The sequence below is a fragment of the Hyperolius riggenbachi genome, chromosome 7, assembly GCF_040937935.1.
Source record: "Hyperolius riggenbachi isolate aHypRig1 chromosome 7, aHypRig1.pri, whole genome shotgun sequence".
In the NCBI taxonomy this organism is placed as follows: domain Eukaryota; kingdom Metazoa; phylum Chordata; class Amphibia; order Anura; family Hyperoliidae; genus Hyperolius; species Hyperolius riggenbachi.
In genome coordinates this window covers 316034101-316052583 of record NC_090652.1, presented here as the reverse complement: position 1 = coordinate 316052583, position 18483 = coordinate 316034101, and the positions used below count along the sequence as shown (strand labels likewise).

At 46.4% G+C, this 18483-nt stretch overlaps 1 protein-coding gene across 4 annotated transcripts in view; it reads left to right on the top strand.

Moving 5' to 3' along the window:
* The window catches only part of MYLK (myosin light chain kinase), a 281451-nt gene that overhangs the window by 99280 nt on the left and 163688 nt on the right, over window positions 1–18483 (top strand). For 3 of the 4 annotated variants that reach the window (XM_068246221.1, XM_068246222.1, XM_068246220.1), the window contains exons 9-11: window positions 1997–2200; window positions 3288–3422; window positions 7206–7358. In XM_068246221.1, coding sequence (XP_068102322.1) covers window positions 1997–2200; window positions 3288–3422; window positions 7206–7358 — 492 coding nt within the window. Of the gene's footprint in view, window positions 1–1996; window positions 2201–3287; window positions 3423–7205; window positions 7359–14852; window positions 14912–18483 lie in introns of those variants that run through there. The other variant, XM_068246223.1, reaches the window with a different exon arrangement.

Genomic DNA, 18483 nt, shown 5'->3' with positions numbered 1-18483 from the left:
AGGCCCTGTAGTGACATATAGCAGAATGCAGTAAAGAGGCCCTGTAGTGACATATAGCAGAATGCAGTAAAGAGGCCCTGTAGTGGCATATAGCAGAATGCAGTAAAGAGGCCCTGTAGTGACCTATAGTAGAATGCAGTAAAGAGGCCCTGTAGTGACATATAGCAGAATGCAGTAAAGAGGCCCTGTAGTGACATATAGCAGAATGCAGTAAAGAGGCCCTGTAGTGACATATAGCAGAGTGCAATAAAGAGGCCCTGTAGTGACGTATAGCAGAATGCAGTACAGAGGCCCTGTAGTGACATGTAGTAGAATGCAGTAAAGAGGCCCTGTAGTGACATATAGCAGAATGCAATAAAGAGGCCCTGTAGTGACGTATAGCAGAATGCAGTACAGAGGCCCTGTAGTGACATGTAGTAGAATGCAGCAAAGAGGCCCTGTAGTGACATATAGCAGAATGCAGTAAAGAGGCCCTGTAGTGACTTATAGCAGAATGCAGTAAAGAGGCCCTGTAGTGACATATAGCAGAATGCAGTAAAGAGGCCCTGTAGTGACATATAGCAGAATGCAGTAAAGAGGCCCTGTAGTGACATATAGCAGATTGCAGCAAAGAGGCTCTGTAGTGACATATAGCAGAATGCAGTAAAGAGACCCTGTAGTGACATATAGCAGAAAGCAGTAAAGAGGCCCTGTAGTGACATATAGCAGAAAGCAGTAAAGAGGCCCTGTAGTGACGTATAGCAGAATGCAGTAAAGAGGCCCTGTAGTGACGTATAGCAGAATGCAGTAAAGAGGTCCTGTAGTGACATATAGTAGAATGCAGTAAAGAGGCCCTGTAGTGACATATAGCAGAAAGCAGTAAAGAGGCCCTGTAGTGACATATAGCAGAATGCAGTAAAGAGGCCCTGTAGTGACATATAGCAGAATGCAGTAAAGAGGCCCTGTAGTGATACGGTATATAGCAGAATGCAGTAAAGAGGCCCTGTAGTGACATATAGCGGAATGCAGTAAAGAGGCTCTGCAGTGACATATAGTAGAATGCAGTAAAGAGGCCCTGTAGTGACGTATAGCAGAATGCAGTAAGGAGGTCCTGTAGTGACATATAGTAGAATGCAGTAAAGAGGCCCTGTAGTGACGTATAGCAGAATGCAGTAAGGAGGCCCTGTAGTGACATATAGTAGAATGCAGTAAAGAGGCCCTGTAGTGACATATAGCAGAATGCAGTAAAAAGGCCCTGTAGTGACATATAGCAGAATGCAGAAAAGAAGCCCTGTAGTGACATATAGCAGAATGCAGTAAAGAGGTCCTGTAGTGACATATAGCAGAATGCAGTAAAGAGGCCCTGTAGTGACATATAGCAGAATGCAGTAAAGAGGCCCTGTAGTGACATATAGCAGAATGCAGTAAAGAGGCCCTGTAGTGACATATAGCAGAATGCAGTAAAGAGGCCCTGTAGTGACCTATAGCAGAATGTAGTAAAGAGGCCCTGTGGTAACATATAATAAAATGCAGAAAAGCATTCATGCTACCCACTTTTACTGTAATTTTCCTGCTTTCATTATCTATATATTGCTGCATATTGGCATTTAACCCCGCCCTCCCAGTGATGTCACAGCCTAGCCTGATCAGCTATACAGAATTCTCACACTGAGCATTTGGGAGACCAGGCCTATTTTGTTCTGGCTTCAGAACCCTTAGTAAATGAACATTCTGTACAGATCACCTGACAGGACTAACAATGTCACCACCTGTGATAAATGTCAGGAATGTAAATCAGAGTGAGGAAAGATTTTACAATAATGGGCAAACACTGACTACATAATCTATACATGAATATTGTAAGACAATAAGCCATTGTATTTGTTACATTTTTTTTTCACTGCTGTATCACTTTAATACGTTTGCGGGGCTGAGCTGTCTCGTGTGCTGGTTGATATAAATAATAATCTTGTTGTGGAATAAGTGACACTCTGCTGCCTCTCCTCTGTCTGCCCAGTGTCAGGAGATCCCCAGCCGGGCATCGTGTGGTGCAGAGACGGCGCCCAGGTGGAGGAGAGGGGCGATCTGGAGGTCCGAGCAGAGAACCACGCCCACTCTCTGCATCTGGCGAAGGTTCGGCCCGAGGATGCAGGAAATTACAGCTGTGAGATCTCCAACCCGATGGGACGCCAGTCTTGTAGCTGGACGCTGACAGTGAGACGTGAGTGCTCAGGGTGGGGGTGTATAAGAGACAGGGGGACCACCTTCTGAGGAACAGAGCATGCTGGGAGGGACATTGTACAGAAACGGTGCACCGCTGTGTGTGAGGGGGAGGAGCCTAGCTGTGTGTATGGAGGGGAGGAGCCCAGCTGTGAGGAGGGGAGGAGACATGGTTTTAAGTGGAGGAGTGGAGCTCAGGTATGTGTGGAGGGGAGGAACCCAGGTGTGTGAGAATGGCCCCAGATGTGTGTGGAAGGGCCTATGTGTGTGTGTTGATGGGAAGAGTGGGGATCAGATGTGTGTGAATGGGAAGGGAGGAGCCCAGGTTTGTGTGGAGGGGCCTAGGTGTATGTTGGTGGGATTGGCCAGGAGGGGAGGATCCCAGGTGTGTGGGGAGGGGCCTAGGTGTGTGTGGATGGGAGGGGTGGGGATCAAATGTGTGCGGATGGGAGAAAAGGAGCCCAGGTGTAAGGAGGGAAGGAGCTCAGATGTGTGTGGAGTGGAGGAGCTCAGATGTGTGTGGAGTGGAGGAGCTCAGGTGTGTGTGGAGTGGAGGAGCCCAGGTGTGTGTGGATGGAAGGGGAGCAGTCTGTGTGTATGAATGGGAGGGGTGGAGCCCAGGGGTGTGTCTATGGGAGGGGTGGAGCCCAGATGTATCTGGACTGAAGGGGAGGGACCATGCCCAGGTGTCTGGATTGGAAGGGCTATGCCCAGGCATGGTTGGATTGTGCAGATGAGAGCAGCAGTGCCCAGATGTACATTATCTGACTTCTCTGTATACTGACACCGATGCAGGTGTGGAGGAGTCCTCAGGCAGTGTTAGCTGCTGTCAGTGATGGAGGCGGGGCAGAGACAAAGCCACGCCTCCCATTGACTTACAGTATTCCCTAAAAGGCCGTCCAGACCTTCAAGCCTTTTTAGTTAATAGGAAGGTGAGAGTATTCCCGTCCCAGCAGCTCGGCAGGTCTTGTTATTGTGCTTTGCTGCAGAGCAGTTGTGTTTGTCGTGTTCAGTGAATGAGAAGCCTCTGTGTTTCCTGTGAGCCGTCTGCTGCAGATCCAGACATAAACCCTCCTCTTTCCTTCCAGGGTCCCGGCCAGAGGCGTGCCCCCCTCACTTCGAGCAGGTGCTGGGGGGCTGCACGGTGATGGAGGGCGGGGACTTCGAGTTGAGCTGTACGGTGCGGGGGGAACCTCAGCCTGATGTCACCTGGATGCTGAACGGTGAGAGTGATGACAGATCAGACATTGTTGTGAGGTCACGTGTGTTCATACCTGTTCAGACATTCATCGGGGTGGTCCTGCCCCCAGCTCCGCTCCATAGTGGTCTTGCCCAACCCCTTTCCATAGTGGTCCATCCCCCACCCCCTCTCCATAGAATTCCCCCCACACTCATCCAGAGTGGTCCTGGCCCCCAAACCCTCTCTGTAACAGTCCTCCCCTTCTCCTCCAGAGTGGTCCTGGCCCCACCCCCCTCTCCATAATCGTCCCAGCTCCACCACCTCTTCATAACAGTCCTACCCCCTCACCCCCTCCACAGTGTTCCTGCTCCCACCTTATAGTTTTGAGAAATTAGATTTCAAAGTTCTGGTAGGAATTATTTTTTTTTCAAATGTGAGTAAATGACAGATAATGTATCAACCTATCGGTGTTGTACTTTTACATAAAACAGAGCGTTGAATTTCATGCCGGGGTTTCCAGGTGGTCAGTATGCAGTGCGTAATCCTGGAAACATGTTGGAAGTGGCAACACTTTGGCCGGAGATCTCTGTAGGGCCGCAATATTGCTGTGTAAGGATCCCTGGCAAATGTACCTGTGGTTTGCACTGATAAGTTTGTTCTTTAAAAATATGTATTTATAAAAAATAAATTGATATATTTCTATATTTCAAATGTTAGTATGAAGGAAAATGAACCAGGATAGAAAGAACCAGTGTCATTTGAGTTATAAAACAGCATATTTTTTTTAATGAAATCTTTATGGTATGTGTGACTAGGGGTGTGGCTTAAGTGTCTATCTTTCTCATCTCAAAAAGTTGGGTGGTATGCGCATGGTCCACATGGAGGGTTACCCTGGTGCCCTTGTCCGTACCATGGATAAGGGGCTTGCCCTACCTCCTCCAGGACTAAAGTTTAATTTCTCAGGAAAAATTGGATTTCTCCTTTAAACACTGTTGCCATGGAGACTTGGCTGTAGGCGTGTCTTGGTAGATTTGGCTGGTCTCAGTTCCTCAATAAGGGCTGGCAAGGATCTGCATAGTATGCGGGTGAGGTGTGAGGATCTATGTAAGGTAATCTTATTACACAGCTCTCTGCAGTTTATCTGTCTACCACACGAGGGCGCCTCTGCTATGTCCAGACCTGCTATTCACAATTTTATGACTTCTAATGTTTTGTCGGAATGCTTTTTTTTACTGTCGTGTTTATTACAAGTTTCTCCTAATTCAGATCAGTGGTTTGTCTTAAAGCTGAGTGTAAGGACGGAGCTACTGATCTAAATCATGATGGCAGAGGCTGTAAGAGTAAATATTTCTGAATCGGTTATTAAGGGTCTCTAAACACTAGTTGACGTTGCCCGTTAAATCGTCTCTCATGTGTGGGCTTACTGCCGCGGCTCTCCTTAATTGGCGGTGGAAGGCTGGCGATGTGATTTGTACTCTGGTGTGAATATAGAAAAATTGTGGTATACGTTAATCGCCTGCTGGAATCGTTAACTTGCTTTGCGCAAAATAAAAAATCCCGTGAAAGCTTCATCGCCAACGAGAGCAGCGACAAAGCAGGTTATTGCGCAGAAGCTGAGCGCCATAGTAGCAGCAGTTTTATGGTGCAGCGCCCCCGTGTATCGGTAATTTGGGGCTACGGCGGTTGCCAAACCCCGAATTACATCGCCCTCCACGTTGCTACAACTCGGAGGGGGAATAGTATTTAACACTTCCGCTGAGTTTAGCGCAAGCAGAGAGGGCCTTCATTCCGCTCTCACCGCGCCAAACTAAGTGGCGCCCACACAATATGTACTCGAGCAGCAAATATTGAAGTATTGCAGTGTTTTTGGTAATAAAACAAAATTACATTAGAGTTTAAAAATAGGTTTGGATTTTGGAACGTGGGACTTATTCTGGTAGTGTCTTATTCTGGGAGGGACTTATTCTGGGAGGGACTTATTCTGGGAGGGACTTATTCTGGTAGTGTCTTATTCTGGTAGTGTCTTATTCTGGTACTGTCTTATTCTGGGGGGGACTTATTCTGGTAGTGTCTTATTCTAGGAGGGACTTATTCTGGTAGTGTCTTATTCTGGGAGGGACTTATTCTGGTAGTGTCTTATTCTGGGAGGGACTTATTCTGGTAGTGTCTTATTCTAGGATGGACTTATTCTGGTAGTGTCTTATTTTGGTAGTGTCTTATTCTGGTAGTGTCTTATTCTAGGAGGGACTTATTCTGATAGTGTCTTATTCTGGGAGGGACTTATTCAGATAGTGTCTTATTCTAGGAGGGACTTATTTTGGTAGTGTCTTATTTTGGTAGTGTCTTATTCTGGTAGTGTCTTATTCTAGGAGGGACTTATTCTGATAGTGTCTTATTCTGGGAGGGACTTATTCTGATAGTGTCTTATTCTGGGAGGGACTTATTCTGATAGTGTCTTATTCTGGGAGGGACTTATTCTGATAGTGTCTTATTCTGGGAGGGACTTATTCTGATAGTGTCTTATTCTGGTAGTGTCTTATTCTGGGAAGGACTTATTCTGGTAGTGTCTTATTTTGGTAGTGTCTTCTAGGAGGGACTTATTCTGATAGTGTCTTATTCTGGCAGTGTCTTATTTTGGTAGTGTCTTATTCTAGGAGGGACTTATTCTGATAGTGTCTTATTCTGGGAGGGACTTATTCTGGTAGTGTCTTATTCTAGGAGGGACTTAATTTGGTAGTGTCTTAATTTGGTAGTGTCTTAATTTGGTAGTGTCGTATACTGGGGAAAACCTATTATATGGTGGAGCTTCAATATATTCTAGGGGAGACATATTCTGGGGGACTTTTTTTGGAACATATTTGGGGGAGGGGTTTGATGCTTATATTCAAAATACAATAACACAATCATACAGTAACCATGTCCCTATAATTTGCATTTTGGGTAATAAAAAAATGAAATTCTTATAAAAAAACTAAGACTTATCCTGGGATATATTTTTGGGAGGGGGTGGCCTATTCTAAGAAAGACGTCTTCTGGGAGTGTCTTATTCTGGGAGTGTCTTATTCTGGTAATACTTATTCTAGGACATATTCTGGGCAAATCCTATTATATGTTGGAGCTTTTACATATTCTAGGGGATTTTTTTTCTGAAGTATATTTGGGGGAGGGGTTTGATGCTCCTATTCGAACTACATTAACACAAGATTTTACAATCGGGATTTACTTTATACTTCTTCCACGAAATCTAGGGTTGGTCAATAACATGCAAATTTATGCAACTTTAAATGGGCTGATCAAATCCTGACGAGGTGGAGTGAGTATTTGCAAGCTACATAAATTTGCCTACAGAATTTGCATAATCCTGCATCAGCTTGGCATTATTTGCATCTCGTTGAATTGTCCCCCGAGGTTCCATGCATCTCATTAGCCATCCCCCGAGGTTCCATGCATCTCATTAGCCATCCCCCGAGGTTCCATGCATCTCATTAGCCGTCCCCTGAGGTTCCATGCATCTCATTAGCCGTCCCCTGAGGTTCCATGCATCGCATTAGCCGTCCCCCGAGGTTCCATGCATCGCATTAGCCGTCCCCCAAGGTTCCATGCATCGCATTAGCCGTCCCCCCGAGGTTCCATGCATCGCATTAGCCATCCCCCAAGGTTCCATGCATCGCATTAGCCGTCCCCCGGGGTTCCATGCATCTCATTAGCCGTCCCGCGAGGTTCCATTCTTCCAAAGCTCTATAAATAAAACCTTAACGTATATGACGAGTTATCAGAAAACGCCAGGGCAGTTTGCTGACCTTCGGTATGTTTTTGTCCACCACAGAGCGGCCCATCCAGTACGCCCGCACCTCCTACATGGAAGGCAGCGCCAGACTGACTGTACAGGACGCCTTGCCTGAGGATGAGGGGGTGTACACCTGCCTGGCACAGAACAGCAGCGGAACCGCTTCGTGCAGCGCCACAGTCACCGTGACCGGTAAGAACCGCCGCCTCTTTATTACTCCTCAGACTCTTCTCTGTGAGCTTTCATAATCCGCGTAGCCCAAAGTAGTTGTACATGGAACATCGATGAGCTTTCACATCGATTGGGGGGGAAGGTTGAGTGTGACCAGGCGGTCGGGGGGGGGGGGGGTGTTAGTCAGTGTGACCAGGCAGTCATATTGGGGAGGTGTGATTGTGACCAGGCAGTTATGTTGGATGGGGGGGGGGGGGGGGGGCAGTGTGACCAGGTAGTCATATGGGGGGGGGGGGGGCAGTGTCATGTTTTGGAGCTGTGATTGTGACCAGGTAGTCATATTGGGGGCTCAGTGTGACTAGGCAGTCTTCCTGTTTTTGGCATCACATGGTCACACCCCATTGACCCGCCCACCAGCTGGATTCAGAGAGGAGAGACTGCAAGCTCCATGGCACAGGGATTCTGCCGGTACGTTGCTTCTGTTCTGTACTGTTTCTATTCACTCATCATCCACACTGCTGTTAGAATTTGCTTTGTTCAGTCTGGTATGTAACTTGGCTTCAGTCCTCACAATGCTCTGTGAAACATTTTTTAAACTATTTTATACATGACCAACTTTTGTTGTCACCATCCGTGTCACGCCGTATTATGAATTTCCATCCTGTAAATAATAAATCGCAGAGTTCTCCCCATACTTTCTCCCGGTGATCAGTTTTATTGTCTTCCTCCAGGAAGTGATGTCATAGTGATGAGATAAAGGCCTATTGTGTAGATTTATTTTTTTCTTTTTTGTGTCTTCCCAGCATAGCGCAGATCAGTAAATATTCGCCGGGTAATCAGCGCTGCTCGTCGCGTACGGACGGCGGATAAGCCCAGAACGCAGGCCTTCTTCTATAAGTGGTAGCAAATAGGTTTAATGGGGGCGATTTGACGGTAGCAGAATTCCTGCCTAATCCCCAGGATGAAGGGATAAAATACATGGAAATATTCTACAGACTGTTCAGTCTCTTGCTACACAAATCACCAGAAAACATAAACGTGGCGAGAGGCACACCGCGGCCATATATCCGCTGTCAGAGCAGCCGTCAGAGAGATCTGGAACCACTCTGCGGACTAGAGACACGACGACGAACGCTACTGAGATCCGCAAATCGCACATTTCCATGCGCTACTGAGATCCGCAAATCGCACATTTCCATGCGCTACTGAGATCCGCAAATCGCACGCTTTCCTCCGCTAGGCTCTGTGTTATATGTGCTATGTGGATTATTATTATTCATTTTATTTAGTATTTATATAGCATCAACATCTTCCGCAGCGCTGTACAGAGTACATAGTCATGTCACTGACTGTCCTTAGAGGAGATCACAATCTAATCCACCTACCATAAGGTGCGTACACACGTCAGATAAAAGTCTTTGGAAAATGAAAGATCACAGACCAATTTTACCCCCTTTCATGTAGTATGATAGCCATACCTACACAGTCTATTCTATGGAGCTGAACTCCCCATCAGACAGAAATCTTATCCCCTTCCATGTAGTATGAGAGCCACACCTACACAGTCTATTCTATGGAGCTGAGCTCCCCATTAGTGTTGTCCGGATCATGAACGATTCGGATCTTTGATCCGAATCTTTTTTATGAGTCGATCATCCGAATCATCAAAATGAACGATTCGGATCGCAAAAGGGGCGGGGCCAGGAGCGACACGCCCCCTCTCAGCGGGCAGCGGGGTCCTGGAAGCAGGGATCGCTCTGTTGGATGGGAGCCAGCCTTGCAGGGAGACAGGTAGATGAGAGAGAGGGGACATGGGTGCCACTGCCAGATATGTGTAGAGCACACATACTGGCTATAACGTGCTGCCCATTATAGGCTGTCTGTTCCGTAGTGCTGCACAGTGATCACATGGGAAGCTTTTGGCTCAGCACAGCTCAGTAACTTTGCAGACACTGTGATTGAAAGGCAATATAATCCTCCTGCACTCGGCACTAAACAGCTGCACTTATCTTCTGGGAATGCTTTCTTTCACTGTGCGACCTTTTCTTTCAAAGTGTACAGATGAGCATATAGGTGAAATATATGTAAAGCATATGACTTCAGCATGTGGGTATTACGTGCAAACATTTCTGCTCTCTGATCGTCCCTCCTCTCATCTCTGTCCACTCCCTGCCCTCTGTCCACCATCTCCCCTTCTCTGTGTGTCCACCCCCCACCCCTTCTCCTGTCCACAGACCTGTCCTGCTGTTCATTTCACCCCCGAATGCTTCCGGTAGTAAAATGATCCGAGATTCGGATCAAAGATCCGGATCTCTTCAATGATCTGATTCGAATCATCCGGATCATTGAAAAGATCCGAACTTCCCATCTCTACTCCCCATCAGACAGAAATCTTACCCCCTTCCATGTAGTATGAGAGCCACACCTACACAGTCTATTCTATGGAGCTGCACTCCCCATCAGACAGAAATCTTACCCCCTTCCATGTAGTATGAGAGCCACACCTACACAGTCTATTCTATGGAGCTGCACTCCCCATCAGACAGAAATCTTACCCCCTTCCATGTAGTATGAGAGCCATACCTACACAGTCTATTCTATGGAGCTGCACTCCCCATCAGACAGAAATCTTACCCCCTTCCATGTAGTATGAGAGCCATACCTACACAGTCTATTCTATGGAGCTGCACTCCCCATCAGACAGAAATATTACCCCCTTCCATGTAGTATGAGAGCCACACCTACACAGTCTATTCTATGGAGCTGCACTCCCCATCAGACAGAAATCTTACCCCTTCCATGTAGTATGAGAGCCACACCTACACAGTCTATTCTATGGAGCTGCACTCCCCATCAGACAGAAATCTTTGCAAGCTGCTGCACACAAAGATGCTGTACACATTCAACAGATCAGTATCTGCAAAAGATCTGTTCCTGCAAAAGATCCATTCCTGCAAAACGCATTCATAGTCTATGATATCTGCAGACCTCATACACACCTTGTTTAACAGACAATTATCTGTAGATCAGATCCACCAGGTTGGATCTTCAGATCGGCAGATAATTGGCTGATCTGCAGATGAATGTCTGTTAAACAAGGTGTGTATGGGATCTGCAGATATCATAGACTATGAATGCATTTTGCAGGAATGGATCTTTTGCAGGAACAGATCTTTTGCAGATACTGATCTGTTGCATGTGTACAGCATCTGTGTGTGCAGCATCTTGCAAAGATTTTTTTCTGATGTGGAGTTCAGCTCCATAGAAGACTGTGTAGGTATGGCTCTCATACTACATGGAAGGGGGTAAGATGTCTGTCTGATGTGGAGTTCAGCTCCATAGAAGACTGTGTAGGTATGGCTCTCATACTACATGGAAGGGGGTAAGATGTCTGTCTGATGGGGAGTGCAGCTCCATAGAATAGACTGTGTAGGTATGGCTCTCATACTACATGGAAGGGGGTAAGATTTCTGTCTGATGGGGAGTGCAGCTCCATAGAATAGACTGTGTAGGTATGGCTCTCATACTACATGGGAGGGGGTAAGATCTCTGTCTGATGGGGAGTGCGGCTCCATAGAATAGACTGTGTAGGTGTGGCTCTCATACTACATGGAAGGGGGTAAGATTTCTGTCTGATGGGGAGTTCAGCTCCATAGAATAGACTGTGTAGGTGTGACTCTCATACTACATGGAAGGGGGTAAGATCTCTGTCTGATGGGGAGTGCAGCTCCATAGAAGACTGTGTAGGTATGGCTCTCATACTACATGGAAGGGGGTAAAATTGGTCTGTGATCTTTCATTTTCCAAAGACTTTTATCTGACGTGTGTACGCACCTTTAGTCCTATGTCTGTGTATGTATCATGTAGTGTATGTATCGTAGCCTTGAGCCAATTTTAGGGGGAAGCCAATTAACGTATCTGTAGGTTTTTGGGATGTGGGAGGAAACTGGAGTACCCAGAGGAAACCCACACAGTCACTGGGAGGACATATTGCAGATAGTGACCTGGCTGGGATTCGAACCGGGGACCCAGCGCTGAATTGCAAGAGCGCTAAGCGCTACGCCACCGTGCTGCCCACTGGGTAGACCTTTATAATCCTCTTCACTTCCTGCAGCATGTAATAATTTGGTATCTATCTGATTTTAATAAGCAGGTTTTTTTGTTCGTTGATTATTGGGCCATCTGCGGCTGCAGCTCTGTACATGTGTACTTCTGGTGAATCTGATTGGTCAATATAAGGGACGGTTCAGACGAACGGCTGCCGACCTCTGTCCTTGTCATTTAGCGCCGGGACCACTGCGTCCCACATTGAGATGAATGGAAGCGTTTACCGTCGGTTGCCGGCAATTGCGCAAGCGCCATAATCTATTGAATTTTTGGAGACTTTGCATTTAGCTTCTGGCATAGTTTGTGTTTGTGGTTCCGTATCCCTCTAAGCGCTCAAAACGCAATGCTGATGACCGAAAGATGGGAAGTGGTGACGAGCGCTTTGATGCTCGGTAGCAGAAATGCGTTTAGAATTGGCTAGACGAGACGCTGACAGCCATGAACCAGCTTGTGAACCAGGTTGAGGTTAACTGGATGACCGTTGAACCCGTAGGAAATCATGATGCGAGTTGGGTTTGATTGTTGAACCACAACGCAAGTAACACGCCCCTTTCCCCTGCGCGGCGTTCCCGCTCACTCGACATGGGCACACCTCCCAACTTTTTGAAAGAAGAGAGAGGGACACTTAAGCCACGCCCCTGCTATACCGCTAACCACGCCCTCAGCACGCCGCTCTTCACTGATGCCATAAAGATTTCAAAAGAAAAAATTTGTTTTATAATTAAAACTGCTCTGGTCCTTTCTATCCTGGATCATTTTCCTTCATATTAACATTTGGAAATAAGACATTTATCATTTTTTAAAGGATGGGAATAAAGTTTAGAGTCAATTAAACATGTTTTTTCAGGAGAAAAATGCATGTTTTTATACAGATCTGTACATCAGTCCTTAAGAAAATCTGTAATGAAAAAAACTCCCCTGGGGGTGGGGGGGGGAGCCTCCGGATCCTATTGAGGCTTCCCCCATCCTCCTGTGTGTCCCACGGCGGCGGAGAAAATCCTCCCGGAGCGGCGGCGATGTAAATATTTACTTTTTGGCTCCAGCGCAGGCGCAGTATCCGCTCTTCCCACAGAGATAGGTGGAAATAACCGATCTTCATCAGGCCACTCTACTGCGCAGGCGCAAGTCTCCTGCGCCTGCGCAGTAGAGCGGACCCGGCGGAGATCGGCTATTTCCGCCTATCTCTGTGCTGAGAGCCGCAACAGCGCCCCCCGCTGGAGCCAGGGAAGGTAAATATTGCACAGGCTGTCGTATTTGTCGGCTGTGCGTTCCGGGGGCTGCAGCGAGACCACCGTGGTACATAGGAGGACGGGGGAAGCCTCGATAGGGTCCAGAGGCTTCCTAATATCTCACCAGCTTGCAAAGGATGAGAACAAGAGACAACACCAAGAGCCCAATATCGTGTAGTATGTACTGGTAATGTATAGTTGGAAGAGTAATATTAATTTAATACTCACAAACCAGGGTTACCAATTAGGCAACCACTGTCAAAGCAGGTGGGGAGATTGTCCTGACCCCACTCAGGATCTAAAAGTCGCTCTCTGTAGTAGAAGGAAGGGTACAACCCTCCACCAGGGGTGGACTTGATGTAGATAATAGGATAACAGAGGCGCCAACAGGATAAAAAACACTAAAAGAACTTAAAAACCCATCTTGGTAATGGAGGAGACAGTGGTGGACTTACCTCCTCCAAGCAGAACATACGACTGTGGATTTTCAGTCAAAACTATTTTATTGTATACTCCAAATAAAGTGCAAATTTTGAGTTTTTATTTATTTTTATTTAAATAAGTGCGCAGTACTGTCACGCCGGCCGCCGTGATGACGCGAGGCGGCCGGCGTGAATACGCTTAACGTCATCTTTCAGGAAGAGGGAGCCCGACACTCCCGGTGTCGCCGGGTGCCATTTCTGCGCAGGGACCAGGAGAGGAGCCAGAAGGACACCGAGGGACCTCCCGACCCTTCCGGTGGGCTGGAGAAAGCCCCAGGTAAGTTCAGATTTTGTTTTTAATCACTGCTCGGAGTCCCTTTAAGTTCTGTTAGTGTTTTTTATCCTGTTGGCGCCTCTGTTATCCTATTATCTAACATCTCACCAGGGCTGAGGAGGAAGCAGAGAGCCGGACGAGCACCCGGTAGGAGAGCAGCCCTATGATTGTCACGGCCAACGGAGATGTGTGGAACCTCACTAGTCAGTGGATTGACCTATAAGAAATCCCTGCAACAATTCTGAACATGCTTTTTTGTGGAGTTCCTGAGCACTTCTATAGTACCGTAGAGGAAGTCCTGACATCATCGATCTGCTGCTGGAGCCTGCAATTCGTCCTTTAAGTGGCCAATGGGAATCCTCCTCAGGGACAACTCTCATTGGTCCAATCAGTGGGAGTCTGTAGGAAGTGCCCTCCCCTCAGACAGATTCACACTGCTTTTCCCCATGCAGCCCAGCCAATGATGATACTGCAAGCAAAGAAGCAGCAGCCACGCCCCCAGCAACTACACAAAACTTTCTCAAATGAGCTGCTTCTGGTCATGTGATAAGATTCCAAGACAGAATGTTTAGCTGCAGAGGCCTTCTCTTGCATAGGACAGGCAACACCTGAGTTTTGAATGCCTGGTGCACACCATGCAATTTTCCCATCAGATTAATTTCCTGTTGTTCGATAATTTACAGCATGTCCAAACTGCTTCTGACCGAGAAATGGATTGATTTTGTGCAGTACTGAGCTCAAAATCAATCCTTTTCTCAATTGGAAGTAGATCAGACAGGCTGGAAATTGTCGAATGATGGGAAATTTACCATCGATCTAATGTGAAAATTGTATGGTGTGTTCCTAGCTTTGAGGTGCCCATTAACGGTACAATTTTTCCTTCAGATTTAATCTTTCGATGCGATTTGAACAATTGAAACTAATCAGAAGGCAATTATCATTTTTTTTTTAATTGATATTTTTTCCTTTTCCAGTCGACCAAAGAATCGTCTCGCATGGATTAACGGCGCATTTTTCGATTTTCATGAAAATGTTGAATTCCATCAAAAATGCTTTATATTATTTTTCATGAGTTTTTTTTTTTTTGCAGTAAAAATTTTTTTTTTGTTTTTTCGGTAAAAAAAAGTTTGCGGTCAAAATATCTGTTTTCTGGGTTGTCACGTTTTTCACGGTAAATTTTTTTTTTTTTTTTTTTTTTTGCCTATATGCAAAAACGCCAAAATGCATCCTAATTTTTTGCGAAAATTTCTTGAAAGCGAAAATAGCATTTTCTATGTGAACTACAACTCTGCCCATCGATAATTAAAGGTGAACGCCGGGACCTGACCGCCTCTCTTCCTCCTAATCTGATTAGACAGAAGGAGTTTCCCTGATCTGAGCCTTAATCACATGAAAGCCGCAGCATCTGCTGTGATGTGAGACGCCGGCGGATGGAGGGCGAGACGCGCGACGCCGAGGAGCGCCCAAGGGGCACATTCTGTGGTGAGATCGGCACTTTCTGCAGGATATTTACCTACCTCCTGCTGTATCCCCTTTCGCTGCTTGCAGAGTTCAGGCCCCAGTCACACTTGTGACAGTTTAGATTTTTTCCTGAACACACTGTATAGCCACAGCACAGATCTCCTGTTATTACAAATACCCTTACAGATTACCCAGCAAGCTCATGGTGAACCAGAACTCCCAGGAGGGTGTAAGGGGGCTACAATGGACCAAAAAGCCCTCTTACTAGAATGTTTTGCATAGTGTTTTAGTAAGAGTCTTTTTGGCCCTTTGTAGCCCCTTTACACACTCCTGGGAGTTCTGGTTCACCATGAGTTTGCTGGGCAACCTGTTAAGCCCCATCTACACAGTACAATTTTCCATCAGGTCGAAGCATCTATTATACATTTTCTGATCGATTTTGCAATCGATTTTGGGTACTTATCAATGCAAAATCAATCGTAAATCATTTGGACATCTACACACAATGCAATTTCTTATCAGATCACTGGTCGATCTGATGGAAAATTGAGTCCTACCCCATAGAGCCACATTAATCCATGCCATGCACTGATGAGGATCAACCAATCCGAAACAGTCTGTATGCATGTTGGATTATTGTGGCTCTGTACTAATTACAAGCTGACACATCATTGCATTCCAGCGGATCTGGAGGTGTGGTAGCCAGCAGTGAAGCATTCTGGGAGAAATCATATGCTCACTCCAACCTGAATTATCGGTTCTGTTTTAGGAAGGCAAACTTCTGTTTTTCATTTCCAAAACTGACTGAAAACCCCAGATTGTTCTTCTCTGCTGAGAAATAGGAGCAGAATGTGTGTTGTGTAATGATGATGCTTCCAGGAGCTTCAGAGTTAAAGCGGACCTAAACTGAGAACTTCCTCTCTGCTCTAAAAGATATGCATTTCTGTGTTACAGCTGATACAAATCCTGAAATAAATCTGCAGTGTGTCTACTTCCTGCTTTCATGGAAGCAGACATAGGGTTAACCTCTTGTGCTTTCAAATAAGCTTATCTGCCGGGCAGTCAGATGACACGGGAGAGATCAAATTACAACTTGTGATTAGTCAGGCAGGCTAAACATTCTAAATACATACAGGGCACATTTCTCTTTGTTTTCCTTCTGTCTTTTGCAAGAGTTCAGGTTCTCTTTAATCCAGGAAAATGGCAGCAATGCTGGGAGCTGAGGCGCCTGTAAATACTTGGAAATCCCACTAATGCTCCGGTACACACGATGCAATCTGCTGTCAGATCGTCTGATCGAAACGATAACTTCCAACATGTCCGATCTGCTCCTGATCGATAACGGGGATTTATTTTCAGATCACGAATACACAAAATCGATCTCATTATCAACTAAAAGCTGATGAGAAATGTCAGAAATTATCGGGTCAACCCATCCATTTAAAGAGACACTGAAGTGACAAAAAAATTGATATGATTTGTATGTGTAGTACAGCTAAGAAATAAAACATTAGGAGCAGAGACATCAGTCTAATATTGTTTTGTTTCCAGTACAGGAAGAGTTAAGAAACTCCAGTTATCTATGCAAAAGAGCCACTGAACTCCACGACTTTCAAAGTCGCAGAGAGCTCTGTCTTCAGAAGCTTGTTATCTCAACTGTCAGTCACTGTATTTTTTTTCTCTCTAGAGGACAGGTCAATAGTTCACAAGACTGCTCTGTAAAATCATTTAGAATGCTGAGTAGTGTGTAAACTGCAAATATTAGAGAATTATGCAATGTTATAGAAAACACTATATAACTGAAAATAAAAATATGAGAATATTTTCTTTGCTACTAATGTTGTAGTAATTATCCGTACTACACAACCAATTCATTATATCATCATTTTTTTTTCGATTTAGTGTCTCTTTAAATGGAAATTGCAATGTGTGTAGTCAGCATAATACTTTTATTCCACTTAAGGTGCTCATTCATTAAGGCTGGTTTCACAGTGGGACGTTACAGGTGCACGTTAGAGCAGCCTGTAACGCAGCCCACCGCACAGCAATGAAAAATCAATGGGGCTGTTCACAGTGCGGACGTTGCGTTACATTGTAACGCTGCGTCACAAGACAACGTACTGCATGCAGTACTTTGGACGCGGCTGAGCCGCGTTAGACTGCTTGCACATGCTCAGTAATGTGGGGGAGGAGCGGAGAGCGGCCAGGCACATGGCTAATTAATATGCACTGCACGTTATGACGTGCAGTGTTTACTTCCTGGAGCAGCCGCTCTGTGCGGCGATTGGCCGGCGGGACCACGTAATGCCGCATGCGCATAACAGTGCGCATCACGGCATCACTGACGCCAGAGTGAGCTGCACAACGCGGCTCACTCCGACGTCCAGATCCAGCACCACCAGGCGTTCCGTTAGGGGGACGTTATGCGACCTTAACGCCCCCTCTAACGCAACGTCCTGGTGTGAAATTAGCCTTACTGATGTATGGTCAGATTGATCAAGAGACAGATCTCTCTCTCTGATTGAATCTGATTGGAGAGAGATTTGCTGGCTGCCCATATACCACAGAACAATTACCTATAGATTTTAGCATAAAATCTCTCAGGAATCAGCCTTGTCACGTTCTGATGAAGTCCCCCCCAAATCGTTCTCGCGCATTCAAATCTCACCTGCACCGGCTACCATGCCTGTCCAGCTGCTCCCGGTGTAATCCGCTGCTTCCACATGAGTGCCAGCGTCGCACGCAGCCGTCACGTGGATGCCTCGTACAGCACGTGACATCACACACGCACCTAGCGGCGCTCGGGAGAAGCAGCGAATGACACCGGGAGCAGGTAGACAGGTGCAGCAGCTAGAGCAGATGAGATTTGAATACACGGGCACTGAGGAGCAGAGAACATCGAACATTTGGGGACAGTGGCCAGCAGAGACGTTCGACAGCCATCGTGATATTGCAAGACGCTACCGCCGTGCATACAATCGACTATGTTGTCCCGAGATCTTTCCAGCCTGTTCGATCGATACATTTGACCGATTTCGGCCTGAAATTGGTCGATTTGGCGATTGGGCATGTTTGTTGTGGCACATCTGTGATATTGTGACATTGTCCGGCTGGAGAAGATATTGGCTGCTGATCACATTGATGATCTGTCACTTCCTGTAGCGTCTGGCAGCGGCCACAGAAGAAGCAGGGGATGCTGGGAAATGTGGCACGCCCAGCTGTGGGGGTATCGGGCCGCCGGGTCAGTGTCTGTATTGATGGTTTCAGAGCGTTTCCCACGCTGAGCCTCCGCTTCCTGTTCGGAGTGACCTCTGTCCAGACAAGGAATCTGCGGACGCTCCCATCATTGCCTCACATTGTGCAGAACAAATCTCAGCTCATTCCCAGATCTCACCAAAAATTCCCAGAGATTCTCAGAACACTAAATACACTCAGCAGCTCCGCATACAGCAAAGTCACAGCTGTATCACTGTTCTAAGTTCTGCAACAGCCTCATCCTATAAGTGCTGTCCAAAGTGAACCGAGCACCATTGTTAGCATCAAGGGCATCTCAATAGCACAGTTAATATGCATGCCAACATTGTGGCTCAATA